Source organism: Erithacus rubecula (genome assembly GCF_903797595.1).
Source record: "Erithacus rubecula genome assembly, chromosome: 5".
In the NCBI taxonomy this organism is placed as follows: Eukaryota; Metazoa; Chordata; class Aves; order Passeriformes; family Muscicapidae; genus Erithacus; species Erithacus rubecula.
This window is the reverse complement of record NC_136687.1, coordinates 67,444,694-67,464,400: the sequence shown is the minus strand read 5'-3', so window position 1 is coordinate 67,464,400 and position 19,707 is coordinate 67,444,694. Positions and strand designations below refer to the sequence as shown.

Below are 19,707 nucleotides of genomic sequence, written 5' to 3'. Positions count from 1 at the left end.
AGAAGTAATGGCAGCTTGCTGCTGCTGTTCCACTTGTTCTAATTTACCTGGGACAAAGGGTTATCTCTCTGATCTTTCTGTGGGTGATGTAACAACATGTTGAAGAAGACAGTGTTAGACTGAATTCCTCCCGGGTGCCTTATAATTAGAAGGCACAGTCAGAAGACTGTGGCAATAAAAGAGGTTGGCTTTAGGTAGGTGAGCCAAATGACAATTTTAAAACATGGCAGTAGTATAAAAAGCAGAAATAAATACTGTACACTCTTGTTATGGGAAGAACTGGCATGATCTCATCTCTAAAGGGATTTAGGTGCTAAATTGCCTCCATGACCAATTCAAACACTCAGAAACCCTGAGCCTGTGAAGCTAAGCACAGATTTAATAATAAAATGTTCTTCACTATAAAAAAGGCTGTTTTAAAAGTCAACTGTAATTAATTGCTGACAGGTCTCCAAGTTAAACCCTTTGTAACAGCAGCACAGAGACAGTTTCCCGTTGTTAATGCCACGTCTCACTCCCCGCAGGGACCAGTTTTCCTTTTCTTCTGAGGCATTACTCAGGCATGGAACAACCCCCAAGTCTAATCTCACTTTCCTTTAGGCTTGCAGGATCACAGAGGTTCTTCCCACAAGATGTTTTCCCGCCAGCCCAGGGCACACTTGCCCAGCCCACAGCCCAATTCCAAAGACACTGGAGAATGTCTGTTGACTTTGACACCAGAGAACCAGTTTATATTTTTCCTCTCTTCCCATCATATAACCATAAGCTACAAGCGCCCAAGTAAAATATTAAGTCACATGTGCTGCTGAAGCATGCACTGGTGTGCATCAGGCAGAAAGAAACCACTAGAGCTGTAGCCATGGACTCCCCCCATTACCTGTGATGCATTTCTGCTCCTTCCTTGTGCTTCTGGAGCAAGTCCCTTTTCAGCTTCACAGCAATGCACGATTGCAGGACTGGGAGAGTCTCAGATACTGCCAGCCATCCCAGAAGCCGCAGGGGTGCCTAGAAAAAACAAAACAGATTATTTGTCCTGTGCCCAGATGCCTCTGAAAAGGCCAGGGCCAAACTGCAACAAGAAGAGGACTGTTAGTTGCCAGGTGAAGCAGTCAGCAGTGGGGCTGAGCCAGGCTGGACCAGGCTTCAGCTTCCAACATCTCAATTAGCTGTGCAGGCCCTGAGGCTCTGTTGCAGGTGTGTTCCCATCAGGACACCAGACCAGCTTGTTACCACAGAGCAACAAGGGTTTTTTTTCTCTCTGTAGCCAAGGCAAGCAACTGTGGGACTTGAAGAAGGCACTTAGTTCATTATTGTGTCACAAGCTTTCAGCTTTCTGTTTCTGCCCAGCCTTGCTTACCCAGCAAACACCTCTGTTCACTAACAGCTGGAAAAGGGAGGAAGGGCTCCCTAGGAGAAGGATAAAATCAAGTGGTTTGACCACTGAGGTTAAGGCTATTTTGGCCACCATTAAAGCATCAGATTAGCCAGTCCATTTTCTAAACCACACTCACAGGAGAAAGGAAGAAGTCAAAGACAATGCTGCAGTAGCCAATGGGAACAGTCAAACTGCCCCACAACACACATGCACCACCCAGAACTGTTTAACTTGTGGGCAAGTCTGGGAAATCCTGAAGCTGAGCACACAGACACTTCTCAGTGCATCAGTATGGGAATGATTTCCAGGAGCTGGCAGTGGCCTGGGCATAGAGCCAGGTTTTTGCCACCACACTGGGTACTGTAAGGACCTCCCTTCCAAATCTATACAGTAAAACTGCCTTAGAAATGCACTCTGACACCCACTGGCCCTCAGCCATCTGGGGTGGGCAGGCCAGCCTGTTAGACAGAAAAGCCTCAGAGAATCCTCCTAGAGGAGAGAGCCAAAACCCAGATCCTGGGTGCTAAGAGATTACAGGAAAGGCAGCCATGAGACAGTAAAAACCAAACCATAATGAGCTGCTGTTATTACTGAGCAGTAACTGTGCTGTGTGTGGTTACAGAGCAATATTCCATGTTTGGAATCACTGTGACTACAGACTCTGGCTGGATGCTGTGGCACTTTTTTCCCCAGACACTACTGAACTAGAAGCTGCTCCCAGGGACATGGGATTAAACCCAGTCACACAATCCTCTAGTGATGTCAGGAATGGTCCTGGGCTGGCCAGGTTATGTGGAGTCAGAGGGAGAAATGAAATACAGCATGTCAATGCAGGCTGCATTTTCCTTCTAAAGCAGATAAGAAGAGTGCTGGAGGGCTCTCAGCAGGGAAAGAACACGGTTGGCTTCGAAAAGTTGTGAAATCTTTGCCATTTCCAACCAGTGCCTCAGTGATGGGAAAGAATGAGCAATCATTCCTGGACTGGGAGGAAAAAATAATTAGCTTTCCCAAATCATTATGGAAAATAAACCTAATAGTAAGTCATTCAAAAACACCATCTGCCCAACAAACCTCAAATGACACAGTAAACTTGGTGAGAATTTGGTGGAAAAAGGAAGCCCCTTTTGCTCCTTTCTAGCTGGTACCCAAACAACTAGTGGAGTTACTGAGAAGTTACCTAAGTCCCAGTTACACAAGTTAACCTATAAATATAAGGAAGAAAAATCTATGATGGTGAAGGGTTCAGTAAGTCTCCTGGCAAAGTCCACACTTGGGACCATCACACCATCACTATTTAGATAGAACCCCTTCAATCCCAGAAGGCCAAACTCCATGAACATGTCAAGCAAAGCCACCAAGTCATGGAAAATAAGGAAAATACTGACAGCAGGCAGGTTTAGAAAAGACAGCAGGAAGTAATATCTTCCCTGTGGGACAGGTGAGGCCCTGGCACAGGTTGTCTAGGGAAGCTGTGCCAGACTGGACAAGGCTTGGAACAATCTGGGATAGTGGAAGGTGTCCCTACCCAGGGCAGGGGCTGAAAGAAGAACTTTAAGGTCCCTTCCAACTCAAACTGTTCCTTGACTCCATGATTCAGCAGGATGGAGCTCCAGAAGAAGATTACAAAGGGTGCAGGCTGCCTTTGTAACAAAAAAAAGACAAGGAAATTTTTGATTTCTTGGCAAACACAATTGCATACAGATAATAAATTCTGAGCTACTGGTGTGTGGGAAATTCATTCACTCCAGCCAATCTGTGATCAGCCCCAAGCTCCACTAGAGACTGTTTTGATAGAGCTTGTTCTATCAAAGGAAATCCACAGTCCAGCAAAGCTACTTTCAAGTTCTTAAATAACCCTTTAGTGACTCTCTACTGCCTCCTGACTTCTTCCAGCCACTCAAAAGACATGTATCATACATTCAGCTTTAAAACAACAAATGGGTGAATACTGGTATCCAATTTAATCAAAACATTGCTGCAAATCCCTGGAGGTGAGGTTGTGCAACAGGCTGCCAGGGGCAAGGAGTGCACTGCTGTGGTAAGCAATTTGTAACAGCAGTCAGGACAAGTGAAGAAATCCACAGTGGGGCTGGGGCGGGGATTTTCACCAGCCTCCAGAAAGATTCCCTCTACATGAATTATAACCAAATGCCTTCATTACAAGGAAGTCATAACACCCATTTCCTTCTCATAGGTAACATCTAAACATGCCCAATTCCTTACCAACAGCAGATAAGCAAAGAGCTCCAGGGTGAAATGGATCTCTAAATACCACAGCAATGCAAACTTCACAGAGGCTATTTTTCTCCACATTATTTATATTTGCAGTATATTTTTCACCTTACTATCCCAACAGTACTGGTTTTACATTCCTAATCTATTTTTTCTTTCCAAAGCAGTAAAAGGCTGCCCCATTCCACATCTCATGATGTCCCTTCCTGCTGGAGCAGAACCTGCCTGTGGGAGGAAATTAACTTTCTCACAGAAAAGAAGTTTAGACACACACTCTTTTTGAGAAGCTGAATGGTACCTTAAACATCTCCTTTCTCCATCTCCCATCAGTGACTTGTAAAACCTGAATGCACTTGTGCTCTAAGCCAGCAGAATGCAGACACCAAGAAGGAAAAAAAGGAGAGAAAAACCACGTAACTCATCTCCAAAGCAAAACACAAGTATTTCAAATTTCCGAGTGTCAGAGGAAAGCACCGCCCTAAGCCCTTTCATTAAACATTGACAGAGAGCTCATCTGTGTATCTTAATCTCAAGCAAACAAACCCAAGTTTGGAGTCAGGTGTGTTTAGCTGGATTAGAGATCACTTTCCCTCTCAGCCCACCACATTTTGGGCACAAAACAAAGATGAGAGCCTCAAAAACACTGTGAGGTTTGGGACTGATGGCTCTCTCCCAGGTCCTTTCTCAGCATGTTTTCCTGACTGGAAGATGCTATTAAGAAAACAAACATAAAAACCACAGGCTAACTTGGTGAGTTCCTCTTTGACAATATGCTATGTACCAGGAGGAAAAGAAAACAACAAACGTTCATTCTCTTACAACATGTGCTTAACTAAGCCCCAGTTCAAACAAACAGCTGTGCCCAGACCTTGGCTCCAAGGGCGAGCCTGTGCTGTGAGCTCAGCACACCTCTACCTTGCCTGACACCAAAAAAGGGCTTGTAGGGTGAGCACAGCCTTTCCTGCTGAAAACCTATTCTTGCTGCAAGAGATTATTCCAGCTTTCCCAGGCAGAACCTGCACTAACAGAAAGAGCTTTTTAACTAACCAACTGTGCCAGCAGAACACAGAAGACAAAAGAGGCTGCCAAGTTTGTAATGGCCTTATTTAGTTGTTAACCTGTTTATTGGGCAGAGAAAAAGCATCAGTAGATCCCCTTCAAAGCAGTTCTTAGTCACTGGCTCTGTGGGGAGGCAAAGGCCCGAGCCAACAACCCCCACTGGAGCACCCAGCCCCTCCAAACGGCTTTTCCTACACACATGACCCACGAGTGTGAAGAGCAAAACACCAGACATCTTCCTTGGGAAATGGCCAGGACACAGACCTTCCAGAGAGAAAAGCAAGGATACTAAAACTCCTTGAGGGACTTACCCTTGCCTTTGTTCTCCCACAAGTCCAGCATGCAGGAGCCAGCACAGAGGTTTTGCTGGGTCACTGGCAAGGCAGGAGCTCAGCACCCACCTGCTCTCTGAGTGCTGAAGCTTGGCAGTCCCTTAAGGTAACAGGTTAGCAGCATGGAACATTCCTAAGCTCCACTCTGTCTCTCTTCCCTTCCATCAGATAAAGGAGGGAAGCCCCACACAGTACAATGGCTCTTCAGGGCATGTCTCTAGGTGACACTTCCCACCTCTCAGTACAGTTGTCAGCTCCAGAAAAACAAGTCTGTTTATATCCTTCCCACCCTTAGAAATAACAAAAACCCCTCACTGCTGAGCAGAGCTTTCAGCATTGTACTTCTAAACCTGGAAGTAAAATTCCATTATCAATTTACTCCTAATATCTATAAACCTGCTTGGTCTAGTCCCTGCTCACTTAATTCCCTCAACATGTTATGATGTATTCTGCTTTATTCAGCCTATTGCCTGCTCCCACCCCTCACTTGCTCATTCCAATGTAGTTCAAAGCAAGAGTTCCATCCAAGCTAACTTCAAGGGCCAAAGGATTTGCAAAAGCTAACAGAGAAAGCCTTCAGGAAGCTGACATTGGTTCCATAAAATTATCTCCCTCCTGTAAAAGTGGTCTAGAGCAACACTAAGAGCTGCTAGCCCACGAGTTTCAAATTTGACAGTAAAACTGGTCCTCTAACCAAAGCTAAGAACCCTCATTTTGACCACTGAGGGAGCAAAAAACCCCATCCTGTGGATGGGAGTCTCCTCTCATCACTGTGCAAAGCAGAAGCACTGATGAAACGCTGATGTTGGACAGCAGGAATGTCCCTAGCTGGAGCAGAAGCAGTGTTTGTGGCCCTGCTAGCCCCAGTCAGTGTGTGCAAGCCACCCCAGCCTTCCTTCCCAAGGCTCCCAGTGGATTGTGCACGAGACAGATCTCCATGGATTCAATTTAGCAAGAGCCTGCTTCAAAGCCAGCCTACAAATACCTCAGTCTCACCCCAGACTACAGCTGTACTGTTTCCTGTAAGGATTCAAAGCTCCTCCATCTCTGTGATCTGTTTCTTGGTTTGACTTCTGTGGAGCTATTTTGGAAAATGAAGCTTCAATAATGAACATGAGCCAAAGATTCAGTCTAAGGCATGTCATTCTCATATCCTGCCAGATGAGTAAAACTGTATGAGCTATATCAGAAGAGAATCAGCTCTACCATATGATTATCTCCCCGTCCAACATTTGCCTCATTGAGAAATCTATTTCCCTTAACATCCATCTCGACCCCTGCTCTTGAAAAAACAGTAACTGACACTCTGGCTCCTGCCATCCTCCCCAACCAATTCTACAGCAGTTAAAAGGTTAAAAACACAGCCCAGCCCCCAGGGCACACCTTGCTGCCAGCAGTACAGGTGCTATCGATGACTCACAGCAACATGTCCCAGACCTCACATTGTCAGGGCAGTCACTGCTGGGACCAAGGACTTGCAATTACTGTCAGTTTGGGTACTATTTCAGATTTAAGTTCATTTGTACAAACAGCCCACAGTCCCCTTAAAAATAAACCCTCAGCCAGACCAAAAACTTAAACCAAAGTACATACTGTAATTTTTAAACCAGATCAGAGACAGCACTGAAAGGTTTTGAGTGTTGCACTGGCAAAAAAACAAACAAAAATCCCCAAACAAAACATCCTGAAACCAAGGAGCAGAAGTGGAATTCAGTACTTACATTAAGAGGCTGAGGATTCTAGTGTCTATATTGAATTTTCAGACTTTAAGTGCTTCCTAGTGAAAGAACAGATCATTCAAGGGACACCCTATTCCAGCCAGCAGGAAATGTCATAGGACAGATCTAATCCCTTAAGAACTGTCTTCCAAGACCTGAAGCAACTACAGTCAGCCAAGACAAGGATCAGAGTGGGAACAGCCAGTACTCGAGCCTAAAATCCAGGCTGAGAGCTGAAAAGGTGAAATGGCAGCAGGGCACAGGTACCCCATACAACACTGCTGGTGTAGGGAAATGAAATGCAAAGACTCAGTCCGTGGGCAGCAGCGTGACAGACCAGGAACGAGAGGTGGGTTCTATTCCAGCACTAGAGACAAGTCAAAAACAAAAAACCCTCAAAGGCAGCACAACAAACGCAGAGACAGAAAATTCCTGACAAAAGTGGCTAAAAGGAGGTTCCACAGAAGGGTTTTGAAAGATCCAGAGATCTTCAGCCTGTGCTGCACAACAAGCAAACACAATTGCTACATTTCCAGCAATGCTTTCTGACCTCCTGCCAGCTGATTCCAGCTGGACTGTACCGGCAATCCCAGAAGCAATGCTAACAGCAGCCTGTAAAGCCAACACTGCAACCAGATGCTAAAGATGTCCTCAGCTGAGAGCAACTGGCAAGTGCAGACTGTCAATAAAACATAGAATGAAGATGCAGTATCACTTAGAGTGTATCATGGGTGAGCAACCTTGGGAGAAAAGGAAATTTTCAGACAGGAAGAGCCAGTGACTCATCTCCGGCATGGACAGATTCCATCAGTCCCACTGCAGGCATAGACTAAGTCTAAGTCACAAAGAGATCTCAAGAAAGGCCATTATTTACATACCTAAATTACAGCAAAAGTGGATCACAGGCTTAAAGCATGCAATACAGCCCATGACATCTGGCAAACACAGCAAGAATTCCTTTTGAGACTTTACCATGCCATAGCATCCCCAAAGCTCAGCCCCACTTATCCTCAAATGCTGAACAGGCTGGGAAGCCACCAGCAGAGGAACAACCAGTGTCTCACTGTCCTTCCAGGAAAAGACTAGTCCCGTGCACAAGCTGTGGCTATGTCAAGGGGGAAGAGTAAACCTCAGCAGGAAAGAGCTGAAACTGTGATATGAATCTGTTCTCCACAGCTTAAGGTCTAAGAATAGCAGGGGCACTCATTAGCCATAAAAACCTGAGTCTGAGTGCTTGTACAACAGCACGAGGAGCACTGACAATGGAGTGCTCCCAGCCTCAGGGAATGTCACTTTATTTTTCAAGAGCTCAGACTGCTCAGCTCCACAAAATAGAGCTGTATTCCTGTGTCACAAGTCTCCCAGTCAGACAGCAGGCTGGTTAAAGCAGCACAAGCTGAACCAAAGCCCCCACTGGAAAAAGCTCTCTAGTCAGCTGACATGAGCCCACTTTCTAGATAACAACCTAGCAGAGACAGCCAAGAAACTTAGGCAAGGGCCAGCACACCTGGAATAGTACACAACTACACTGGACTGTTGCTGGAATCCCTCAGGAAAGCAGTAGTACTGTAGAGCAGGGATGAGATCAAAAAAGCCAAGTGCTGCTGTTTGTGACTGCAGATGCTCTCCTCACGAGGCACAGCACAGACAGGACACGGGTGACTGACCACCAAGCCAGTCAATGACCCCAGCCACTGTGCTGGGGTAAAGGCCATGAGCCACTGCAAGGACAGCACTAAATGTGCAGTGGAGGATCACTGAGAACAGCTATGGCTTCATCAAAGGAGCCAGGCAAATCTGAAGGGAATGATCAGAAAAGAACACACATATTGCATAGCTGGTGCTGAAACCAGGAGGAGTAAGGAAAGGCCCTGGCAACCAGATGGCTTAACTCAGCAGAGCTACTCAGGGAGAAGGACTAGAAAAGCTAAGACAGCCAAGTGGAGCAGGGCAGAAGCCACATTCTCAAGAAGGCTGTGTCCGAGTGAAACACTGGCTTTAACTTGTCTGTTACAATCTCTTGTATGAGATCATCTTTCTAGCAGTTGTTAAAAGACAAGTCACAACAACTCGGAAGGGAATTGGAGAGAAAAGCACAAAATACAGGACAGGAGAAAGCACAGGATGTCCTCTGAAACAGTTGCAGTGGCAACATTTTTGTAAATAACTCTCAGAAACCAACAGCTTTTTCCCAAGCCAGGCAGTACTACCAGCCAGCAAACATGCATGGTGCAAGCTGGACAACCTTGACTTTCTGGAGATTGTATATAGAATGTCCAGCCTGCCCAGGACAACACAAGTCACCTGCACACAGCAGGCTCCAGTCTGAGCATTACATGGTACCCCAAGGTAAAATAAATCCCAGTGCGGAACGCACACTCCTTGTCCCCAGTGGGCTTCAGTCAGCATTCTGGAGACACATCCCCAGCTCAGGTGGATTGGGCACAGTAAGCACTGTGCACAGCCTCAGTCAGTGGAGCTGCTCAGTGTTTTGCTTGGCAGCAGTCTGCCAGCATCGGCCCTGCTCGGGGCTGTGGCCGGGGCAGAGCTCAGCCCTGAAGGCTGCAGGGCTCAGACACAGCGGGATTAGTGTGATCCATGTGCTAATGTTCACTCACAGCTCATAAACAGCTGGTGGCTGCACGGAAAGCCTTGTGGTGACCAAACCCCTGCCATTAGCTCAGCCTTTTCTAGTCATTCACTTAATCCAGCGGGGTTTGCTCCATTCCACTCCCTCCTCCCGGAGAGCAAGATTTATCTCACTCCATGCAGTATTTATCCTCTGGCCCAGCGAGGAAGTGACCTCTTCCTTCTTTACCTTTTCCACAGCCATTCACTGTTAAAGCCCCAGTGCAGCTCTCGCAGCCAGCCCGGGCAGTGAGACACAATGACCTCCTGTGGCAGACTCCTGCACGGATTTCTCCCCTTTACCACCAGGATACAGGAACTGACTGCAGCAGTTTGCCGTTTGTATTTCAAGACCAAACTTCTCCTAGGTTTCCTTTCCTCACAAACGCTTACAGCTTTCATTTTTCTTGGTGAACTAACACAGCTGACATTGCACCGATGGCTTTTAATATCTTTTAAAGCAAATAAATAACTTCCACTGGCCATGAATCTGGGGCAGTGGCATCAAAACATCGCAGAGCAAAATCTAAAACCAAGGCTGCCTTCCTTTTCCATTATTTAACAGCACACTTCAGACCTATAAAACAGCACATCAATATTAACTAATGCATCCTCCCAGGTTTCTGAAGGCATGGGGAGATACCAATATTTTAAAGACAAAAAGATGAAGCTAAGAGTGATTTATTTACTCACAGTTATGCAGAGAGTCTAAACAGGAGCTGGAAAAAACCACCTGGTGGCCCAGACACTCGGTTATGCTGAAACCTCTTGGCAAGAGCACTTGCACACTGTTTTCCTGAGATTACCTAATTACTGCTACATACGCACAGACTTCTCTGGTCTATGCTTAACATTTCACAGCGAGTTTCTCCTGGGTCATTTTTATTTCACAAAGAGATTCCTGAGTATCTAACTACCAGAAAAAGAACAGAATCAATTCAATACTTACCATATTTTATATACAATTGCATTATTATAAAGTCTGCTTAAATAAACAGAAAACAGTACAAGTAAGTAACTGGCACAAAATCATAGAAAATTAGGTTCTACCTACAAAACTGGTTGCTGTTTTAAGAAGCACCTAGAGATAAGAAGATGAACTTAAATGAACTCAGAGGAGAAATTAAAATCCACTATGCAGGAAACAGCCACAAGGACTGAGAACAAAATGAGGCAGTATTAAGACCACTGCTCACACGAGCACTTGCATCAGAATTAAAACACTATCAATAAGTACTTCAATTTGCTTTGTAACTGGAAAAAAACAGCATCCCAATTTTGTTTCCCCATCATGATGAGTCTTGATTAAAACAAGCAAGCATTCCTAGGCAATTCCATCAGAGTATCTCTTACCCAAGGGAAGAGAAAGGGACGCAACACCCAAAGGCTGAAAAACAATCCTCACCAAACAACAGACACCAACTCAGAAACTTTCCCCATCTCTAAAAGGCACAAGCCAACACAACAGTCCTGGTTTGTGGTGGTCTGGAATAGATGTAAGCAAAGCAGATACTGACAGGTTCTGAAGGCTGAGGTGCTGCTGGAGCTGAGGCACGGGCAGAGCAGTCTCAGGCCATCTCTGCTGTGTCTGTCCTACATACAAACAACTGCAGCTCTGCATGCTCCAGGACAGCTGCTTTCAGATCCCCCAGAAGCTTGGGGGCCACTGGGGTGTGTGTTTGGGGTTTGGTATTGTTTTTTTTCTCCACAGCAATTAAAAACATTCTTATAATTGGTCATGACTTTGCTCCTTCCAACTCAAACTTGGCAGGCAGAGATTTTGTAAAGCTTTCTGGAACGGGCTGCAGATAACCTGCCACAGAATTTCTGTGTGCTCTCTGTGATGGGCTTCAAAAGAAGCCCTTTATTAGAACACAGACATGTTTACTTCCTTGCAACAAGCACTGTCATTCCAATTCCTGTAATTAAATCCACAATTTTGACAGCTGAAACTGTAGAAATAATTGCACTGTTAGTCAAAATAAGTTGTTACTGTTCAGACTCTTGCCAAGAATGCTTTAAAAGCCTGTACTATGTGTTTCAAGTAAATCTGAACTGAATCTTCATCCATTCCACCTCACTTCCTTTCTGGAGCAAAGATCTTAAAATCTTCCCTTTCACTGTGCAACCTTCAAGTCCTGCACAAGATTTTCTGCCAGACTACTGCTACTTTCCATACAATATAAATATTACACAACGCTGTTGTCCTGAGCACTGTCACACACACCATGCACTTTACGTAATCCTGTGTCTCTGTCCTGTAAGTTCACCTTCCACACATGAAAAAAAAAAGTGAAGTCGGTCGCTTTCTCAGAATTCTTACTTTTTTACACCAAATACACCTATTGTAACAGTATTACCTATGAGCAATCCACATTATTTCTTTTATGAGACACAGAGTCAATAGTATTGAGCACTAAAAAGTCTTTCCAACCAATTTTATTTTTCAGCCAGTGGTTAGAGAATGCCAGCACATCTCCAGCCATAAAGGAAGAAATCTCATCTCCAACAAGCAGGTAGCAGAAGCATCACGGTAGACAATAAAAAGCTTTACAAAAAAATTTTGCTTTCCAAAGCCAACCATGCACTCAGAAGTATTTAAAGCAGAACAAAGAAGGTCACAAATCCCAGCACTTGAGATGGATAGCCTGAAGTTTGTTTTCTGCACCTGGAACAAGAGGCTCAGGCAGCAGTTAATCCACACAGGTCTCCCCTTCTTACTCCAAGCAAGTGAGACTGGAAAACCTACTTCCAACAGTGCAGGATCTGGGATAAGCACCCAGAAGACCCAGTGAACACATGGAGCAGCTGGAACAAAGGCAGGAAGCCACCTCTCATATCCCTAATGCGATTATGGGATGGTTTAGCAACACGTCATTTACAGATGGAGGCTGTTAGCAAAATGCCCTTCTGCCCAGTGCACTGCCTAGCAAATAAATATATTCCTCTCCAGAAAAACAGGATTGACCACTGACAAAAACAGCACTGCTTTTGGAAAAGCTAAAAAAAAAAAAAAAAAAGAAGGAAAAAAAAATCCCAAATGTGCTAGGTAACACAAAACCTCAAATATCCTGATTTGCTGTGCCTAATAGAAACAGATGCAAAAATTCACTTGCCAGATAGAGAATTTCAGTCACATTTGAATTTCATTCAATGTATTCTATGAGGAATTTCTTCTATCAAAAGCATCAAAAAAACATTTTTGTGTACCTCAAAACATAAAATTCCAGGTTATAATAAAATTCCCTCAGCAGCAAAAATGGTTTTTACCTTTCACTTCCTGGGAACAAACAAAACATCCATTACAAATTCGTGCGACTAAAAAAACACTGAAGAATCTAAAAAGCAGCTACTTTCTTCAAAATTAAACAGCAGTTGGGCACAAAATAAATTAAAAACATCTATAAAATACTCTAGAACTCATTGGTCTGATCAACAACTGGCACAGGCTTGGCAGTGCTCAGAATCCCAGTCTCTTCAGAATGTGTTACTTCACATTGTACTGAGTGGACGTACCGATTATTTATTTACTAATTCCCCTATCACAAAGTTTATTTGTTCCTCACAACCAAATCAGCCAGACCGAGCTGTGCCTCTCCAGAGGCTTCCTATACAAGAAGGAAGAAGCTGCACTTCAAACTTGGATCACACAGAAGTTTGGAATGGTTTGACTCTGCACTTCAAAGAGGATTACAACATGCTCAAAAATTCCTTGACCTGCAAAGAGAAACAAATATTGTCAATCACACTAGGTGTTTATCAACATCAATAGGCAGCAGGTATATTTCCCTCTCCTCTGCTTTATGCTTCACTGCATCCTAAAGAAACAGGGCAAAGAAGCTCTGGTTCAGCCATGCCATTACCTGTCCATCCAGAACAATTCCAGATGTGGTACCTGTAATTCAGCAGATGCAAGGAGACACGATGGAAAGATGCTCACCCCTCCTGTGGTCCTGAACTACAGCCCTCTGTCACAAAGGACTGCATTACAAGCAGGTGTCACCCAAACAGGAGGAGGATAATGGCCACCTCAAAAGAGCTGTCATTTGGAAACCACAGCCACTCCCACTGCCTGCACGAACAACCCAGGGCACCCAGTCAGGATGTGCCTTGGAATCCCAGGCTGGCAAAGAAATAATGAAGCAATACCTACCAAAACCACACTGCTTGGAAAAAATCCAATACTGGAGATCAATGCAGAGCTCACAGCTCCTGCCTTTAAGTTTCAGGAACATCCTAGGAACTAGGCTGAACTGGGAGCATTTTCCTCTGTCCATTCAAGGCAGGCTACTCCACAGAAAGGAACTGTTTTCTACAGGACATGATGCTATTCTTTTGGCAAAGGCTCTCCTACACAGAGCCCATCTGTAAACGTTTTGTCCAAATTCTTGATGTGAAATGGAAATGGATCTTGGATGACACTCTCCAACTGTGACCCTTCCCCTCCCAGGTCAGGGCTCAAAGAGATGGGAGAAAAAAAGAGATCAAATCCCTTCCTGTAGAGAAGGGAACACTTAACTGTGCCAAGACTAACTAGAAAGGCACTACAAGAAAGCCACCATCTACTTCAGAGAGTAGGACCAGTAATCCTGCATGGAGAACTCTGTAAGGATTTACACAACAGGCACGGTTTCAGGATGAGCATCACAACAGAGGTAAGAGCAAAGGACATAGGGTCTGGATTCCTACATAGCACACACCAAAGCCCCATGTGCCCAGCCTCATCAAGTGTACCTCTTCCCTGGCTCCATTTAGGAAATGCCAAAAAACAGGGCCAACACAGGGCATAGGCTATTCCCAGATAACCTGACAGCTACCCCCAAGAAAACTCCTCCAAAATCCATACTGAGTTGCCTGAGCTTGGCCTCATCTCATCTTGTGCAGATGGGAAGAATGCTCCCTCCACGGCTGCCATCTCCAGTCATTCCATCAATTAACAAGCTCAGCCAGGAAGACTGACTGGTTTTAATCAGGTGAACCCTTCCACACCTGGGTGGATCAATGGAGATCAAAGGACAAAGCTGCTTTTCTTGTGAAGAAACTCTTTTATTTCTGAAGAATGGAAAAATGTGTGCAAACCACTGCTGAGGTCTGTAAGTCATTGCAGCTGCTCAGTAAGTCAAGCTGTCCTAGCCTGAATCCCACTGGGATACAAGTACCAAACACCTGAGCAGTTAAGTGATAAAGGTTTGGCCTAGCTTTAAAATATGTATTGCCATAGGCTGTAAAACTGTTCATTACCTGAATAGAACTCTGTGACTTACATCTATTAGAAGGATGATTAGAGTGTAAAGTGTATTTCAAGAGCATTATGAATCATCAGTTTGTACTGCTTATGAAATTTTACCTTTTCGATCATGTGATCGTATCTGTCCTTTTGGCCTTTGAAGTCTTCATTAACATCGAGCGTTAAAATCGGAATTTCCTGCAGATAGTCAAAATCTGTTCTGTATTGGGACAGGAACAAAGCAAATATTAGTAGCTGGAAATAAAGCAGAGAGCATTCAAATCCCTGTCAACATTTTCATTGTTAAGAACCTCACAAAAAGAACTGGATCTATAAATTACAGCCAGGAATTCTGAATTCACAGCAGGGCTCCTGGGATCCATCAGTGATTGCTGGACATTCTGCTCCCCCAGCACCTAAGTGAGTAACAGCACACTGTGTGTATGAAAGGCAGTGCAGCTGAAGCCCCTGCTGCCCAGAGCTCTGCGTGAGGAGAACTTGGAGCACACTGCACATCCAAGCAATGATGAACATGCTGCAAAGGCACTGCTCCTAAGGAAACACTGATAGAAATGTGCCTGCAGTTTAGATTTACATATCATAAGAAAAGCTGACGTTTCACTGGTGGAAAAAGAACCACAGAACATCCTTACAAAGATTTATCCATCCTCAGGGAACCACTCAACAAACCATACCGCAGTGTCCTGTGCTGCAGCCAACTTTCATGTTTGTAGTGAAGCTTCTCCAGATATTCAATGGGGATTTCTTGTTCTTCATCTCTTCCACGCAAGTAAATCCTATTCAAACATTTCTAGAGGCAAAATATAGAAAACAAAATAAATAAATAAATGCATTGAATGCATGCCAAGAACATGGAAATATCCATTTGACATTACAGACAAGCATTTCAAAATCTTGCTGAATTTGAATATGAACAAAATATGCTCCTGGCTCTCAGGAACTGTTTTCCAACATTTTAAATAATTTGTTGCCATCTTGAGTGTATCTAAAGCCTCAACAAACCAAAATTGTTCGTTTGTAATTTAAATATACGTTTGTTAAATAAAAAAACAAAAAGTCCTCAGAGTTACTCCACTGTGTTACATCCCAGATTTTTACAACCATAACAAAACTGAAGGAATGGAAGCTGGGAGCAAGGAAATACGGAGGTGATCTGTAAGTTCATTAGAGCTATTCTAATCTCATGTTTTTCTCTTGCTCAAGCAAGTTTCATACTCAAAAGAGATATTATTCTGTTCTCTCCTTTTAAACAACTATTAGATGGCCCAAGATCAAAGCATGGTCCCAAAGCTTTGCATACAGGGAGCACTTCCACCTGGCTCAGCTCCAGGGCCCCAGGTGTAGGGGCTTCACAGACCACCCCACACCAGCTCTATCATTTCTGTAAACTGCTGTGTCTATTCCCTGTGCAGCTATATTCCTGATCTAATAGCTGTTCCTAGGGGTGCTTTGTACTTTCCTGGAGTCACTTGCTTTGTTCCAGCAGTGTTTCTCATTTGCTGTTCTCATGTATTGTTTTTAACATGAAAGCATCATTATCATCACAGTTGACTTTAACACACACAGTCTACATTTGAAAGAACATTTTTTAAGCACTTCCAGACAGAATCTCAGCTCAAGTATTGCAGCCCTCAGGGAACAGTGTAGCCTGAGCTGAGCTCTAACCATGATGGGCAGCGCCCTGAACACAGATTTGCGTTTTGGTGCCATCACATTGGTACCCCTCACCTCAGGAGTGGCTCGCAGATAAATGATCCCATCCAGTTCCAGCCTTGAGCCAAACTGCTTATTTATCCAGTCGTGCCAGTCCTGGTAAATTGTCCATTCAGTTTCATTCATGCAGTCAGACTCATATAAATTAGCAGCAAAGATGTACCTGTGGACATCAGAGTGGTGGAAACAAAAATTCTCTTGGACAGAGGAATCCCTTGTGTTGTCTCAAGTACAGTAACTAGAGGAGAAGCTGAGTGGTAACCATCTCCTGGAATGGAATTAAACAGCTGGTATTCTCCTCCTGGAACTGTGTGCATGAAGACCACCAACAATTTTGCAGCTCAGGTGTGCAGGAACAACCCACAGAACATAACTGGCTTGTGCACTGGGTCATTTATATACAGTCAATTAAAAAACGCTATTTTCTGCAATATATCACAATAGTGGGAACACCTAAGGATTATGAGATGGGGTTCAGTTATCACGTCTCACCTTCTGAATACAGAAGTGCAGGATGGGGCATTTAATTAGAGATTTTTGTTGGCCATAAACTAAAACACCAGGAGTTCCATCTCAAGATGAGGAAGAACTTTCCACGAGGGTGGCCAAGCACCGGAGGAGCTGCCTAGGGAGGTCACGGAGTTTCTGGAAGCGTTTCAACCACCTGGATGCATTCCTGTGTCCACGGCTGGGGGCTTGGACTGGGTGATCTGCAGAGCTGCCTTCCAACCCCACACCCGCCGGGATGTGACCGGGGGAGTTTCCCCTGCCGCACGCACCTGTCGCTGTAGACGGAGCGCTCGAAGAACAGCACGGGCTCCTGGGCGTGCTGCAGCGCGCCCTGCAGGGCCTTGAGCTGCGCGCGGATCCTGCTGAGGCACGCGTACGTCTGGAAGGTGAGCGCCCAGCGCTCCGGCTTCTCGTACATCATGCGCAGCACGTTCCCGCCGCTGCGCTGCGACGTGCTCAGCTCCTGGGGCCGGGGAACAAGGCAGAGCTGCCTAACCCCCAAACGGCACGGCTGACAGCCCAGGAGCAAATAACCAAATACCCCCTGCGGAAAACATCTCCGCTCCCTCAAAAGCCACCTGCATAGGAGCAGCGGCTGGATTGCCAATGGAATCACAGGAGGCTGGGGGAAAAAACCCCACCACTAAAACCAAGTGAGCTCTCAACTTCCTAAGACACTTCAGAGCACACTTCTCATGGCAAGGGAGCAACCCGCTCCCGCTCACCTGGTTAGTTCACAGTGGCTACAAGTAACTCTTGCAACTTTTCACCACTTTCAGAAATTACATCTGACACAGAATAACATTTATTCCATAACAGACCCAACAAATTGTGAAAGCAATCAGCAAAAGTGTTGCTGTCACACAGAGCCTGAAAAGCGCCCAGTCTATTGGATATACTGGTGTTCTGAAATTAGACGAACATTTGACTTTTTTTCCCCTCTTTTACCTCACAATCGTCTCCAGAGCTTTGCTGGACATTGCACCATCTAGCGACAGGCTCGGGAACCACTTCCCACTCCTCACTAGCTTGTTTCAGGATATTGACAAAGGTGGATTTCCCCGCAGCTGCAGGAAAAGCAACCAGGAACAACGCCAGTGAGAACCCCCCGACAGCGGTGTTATTTAACTAGTGTCCAATTCTGCCTTCCATCCCCATAAACCAGCCTCCGCACCCACCATGACGCAGATCAATTAATTGAGCAACAGGGCTTTTCTTTATCTCAATTTAAAGAGGTTTCGCAACGCTCCCAGGCACCTGGTGATACTTTGAGGTGTGGTGTGAAGGGCCAGGAGTGGGATTCAGAAATCCTTACGGATCCCCCCAAACCCGGGTGCTTTACACCACAAACAGGAAAGACAGAGAAAACCTTATCCCGGACTTTAACACCAAACAGGTGAATCGGTCAAAAACTCTAATAGAAAGATTGGGGGTTTTTTATTTTTTTTTCCTCTGGCAAATTTCATCATTTCTATGGTGTCAGGGAAAATTCTCTGACATTATTAATTGGCTTGCTTGTGCGGCCTGACCTGATTAAAAGCCTTTCCCTGAGGAAAACGGCCAGGAAAATCTTGTGGAAACATCCCTGTTACCCCGCTCTGCTGTAGTGGAAGGAGCCCTCACACAAGGAGAAGGAGACGGGAGGAAATGGGGGGAAAATGGGGGCGGAAAGTAAGGAAGAAGGGAAAGGGAGGAAAGAAAAGGAAAAAGAAAGAAAGTAGGCAGGCAGGAAATGAAGAGTCCGCAGAGCTGTGCCTCCCTCAGCCGCGGCCGAAAGCACCGAGCGCCGCGGAAGCCGCCTCTCCCTCCAGCCCTCACCAACTCGCCCTTTGCCATCCCCTTCCCCGCGTAGGTGAAAGGCGACTCACCGATGTTGCCCTCTATGGCGACCTTCTTGAGGCGGCCGTCGAGCCTGCTGCGCTTGGGCGGGGTGGCCATGGCGGCCTGAGGGGGCGCGAGACGCTCCTGAGGGGGCGCGCGGGCGCTGAGGGGGCGGCGCGAGACGCTCCTGAGGGGGCGCGAGACGCACCTGAGGGGGCGCGAGGGCGCTGAGGGGGGGGCAGCGCGAGACGCACCTGAGGGGGCGCGAGACGCACCTGAGGGGGCGCGAGGGCGCTGAGGGGGGGGCAGCGCGAGACGCACCTGAGGGGGCGCGAGGGCGCTGAGGGGGGGGCAGCGCGAGACGCACCTGAGGGGGCGCGAGCTCGGCTCTGCGCGAGCCGCCTTCAAATTTGGCGGGCGGCAGCGGCGGGCCCGCCGGGGCGGGCGCTGACGTCACGGGCTCGCGCCGGCTCGGGCCCGCCGCAGGCCAGAGTAGCGGCGCGCGGAGCGCACGGATGGAGCCGCACGAGCTTTAGGCTGGAATTCTTTAGTTCAGGAATTGTTCCCTGGGAGGGTGGGGAGGTTCTGGCACAGGGTGCCCAGAGAAGCTGCGGCTGCCCCTGGATCCCTGGAAGTGTCCAAGGGCAGGTTGAACAGCAGCTGGAGCAACCTGGGATAGTGGAAGGTGCCCCTGCCCATGGCAGGGGTGGAATGGGATGCAGTTTAAATTACCTTCCAAACCAAACCTTGGTGGGATTCCGTGAAACCCAAAAACCTCCCAAACAGATACTGACGAGATGTGCACCAGCAGCAAGGCAGTTGTGGCCCCCAGCCGTGTCAAAAATGAAAGTAAAAGCCAAATTGTAACCAGCTTGTCCCCAGCTGCCGTCCAGCCGTGTGAGTAACTTACCGGGGCAGGAACCGGGAGCTCCCGCTGCTGGCGTCACCGGAGAAAGGAAGGCCGAAAACGGCAGCGGGGGCTGCACCTCCCGCGGCACCGCCGAGCCACCCGGGCGTGTCCCGTCACATGTGTACAATGTACGGGGGAAACATCTATTTACAGCATTTACA

General features: G+C 46.3%; 1 protein-coding gene across 6 annotated transcripts in view; it reads right to left on the bottom strand.

The window, feature by feature from the left end:
* The window catches only part of SLC4A4 (solute carrier family 4 member 4), a 153,182-nt gene extending 134,123 nt beyond the window's left edge, over positions 1-19,059 (bottom strand). For 2 of the 6 annotated variants that reach the window (XM_079306351.1, XM_079306352.1), the window contains exons 1-7: positions 18,684-18,781; positions 17,764-17,882; positions 17,085-17,278; positions 16,321-16,468; positions 15,267-15,382; positions 14,692-14,791; positions 878-1,005 (exon numbers count right to left, since the gene is read on the bottom strand). In XM_079306351.1, coding sequence (XP_079162477.1) covers positions 878-1,005; positions 14,692-14,791; positions 15,267-15,382; positions 16,321-16,468; positions 17,085-17,278; positions 17,764-17,882; positions 18,684-18,753 — 875 coding nt within the window. In that variant the 5' untranslated portion in view covers positions 18,754-18,781. Of the gene's footprint in view, positions 1-877; positions 1,006-3,905; positions 4,044-4,977; positions 5,105-6,719; positions 7,081-14,691; positions 14,792-15,266; positions 15,383-16,320; positions 16,469-17,084; positions 17,279-17,763; positions 17,883-18,683; positions 18,782-18,957 lie in introns of those variants that run through there. The other 4 variants (XM_079306348.1, XM_079306349.1, XM_079306358.1 and 1 more) reach the window with 4 other exon arrangements.
* Positions 19,060-19,707: the final 648 nt, after the last annotated feature.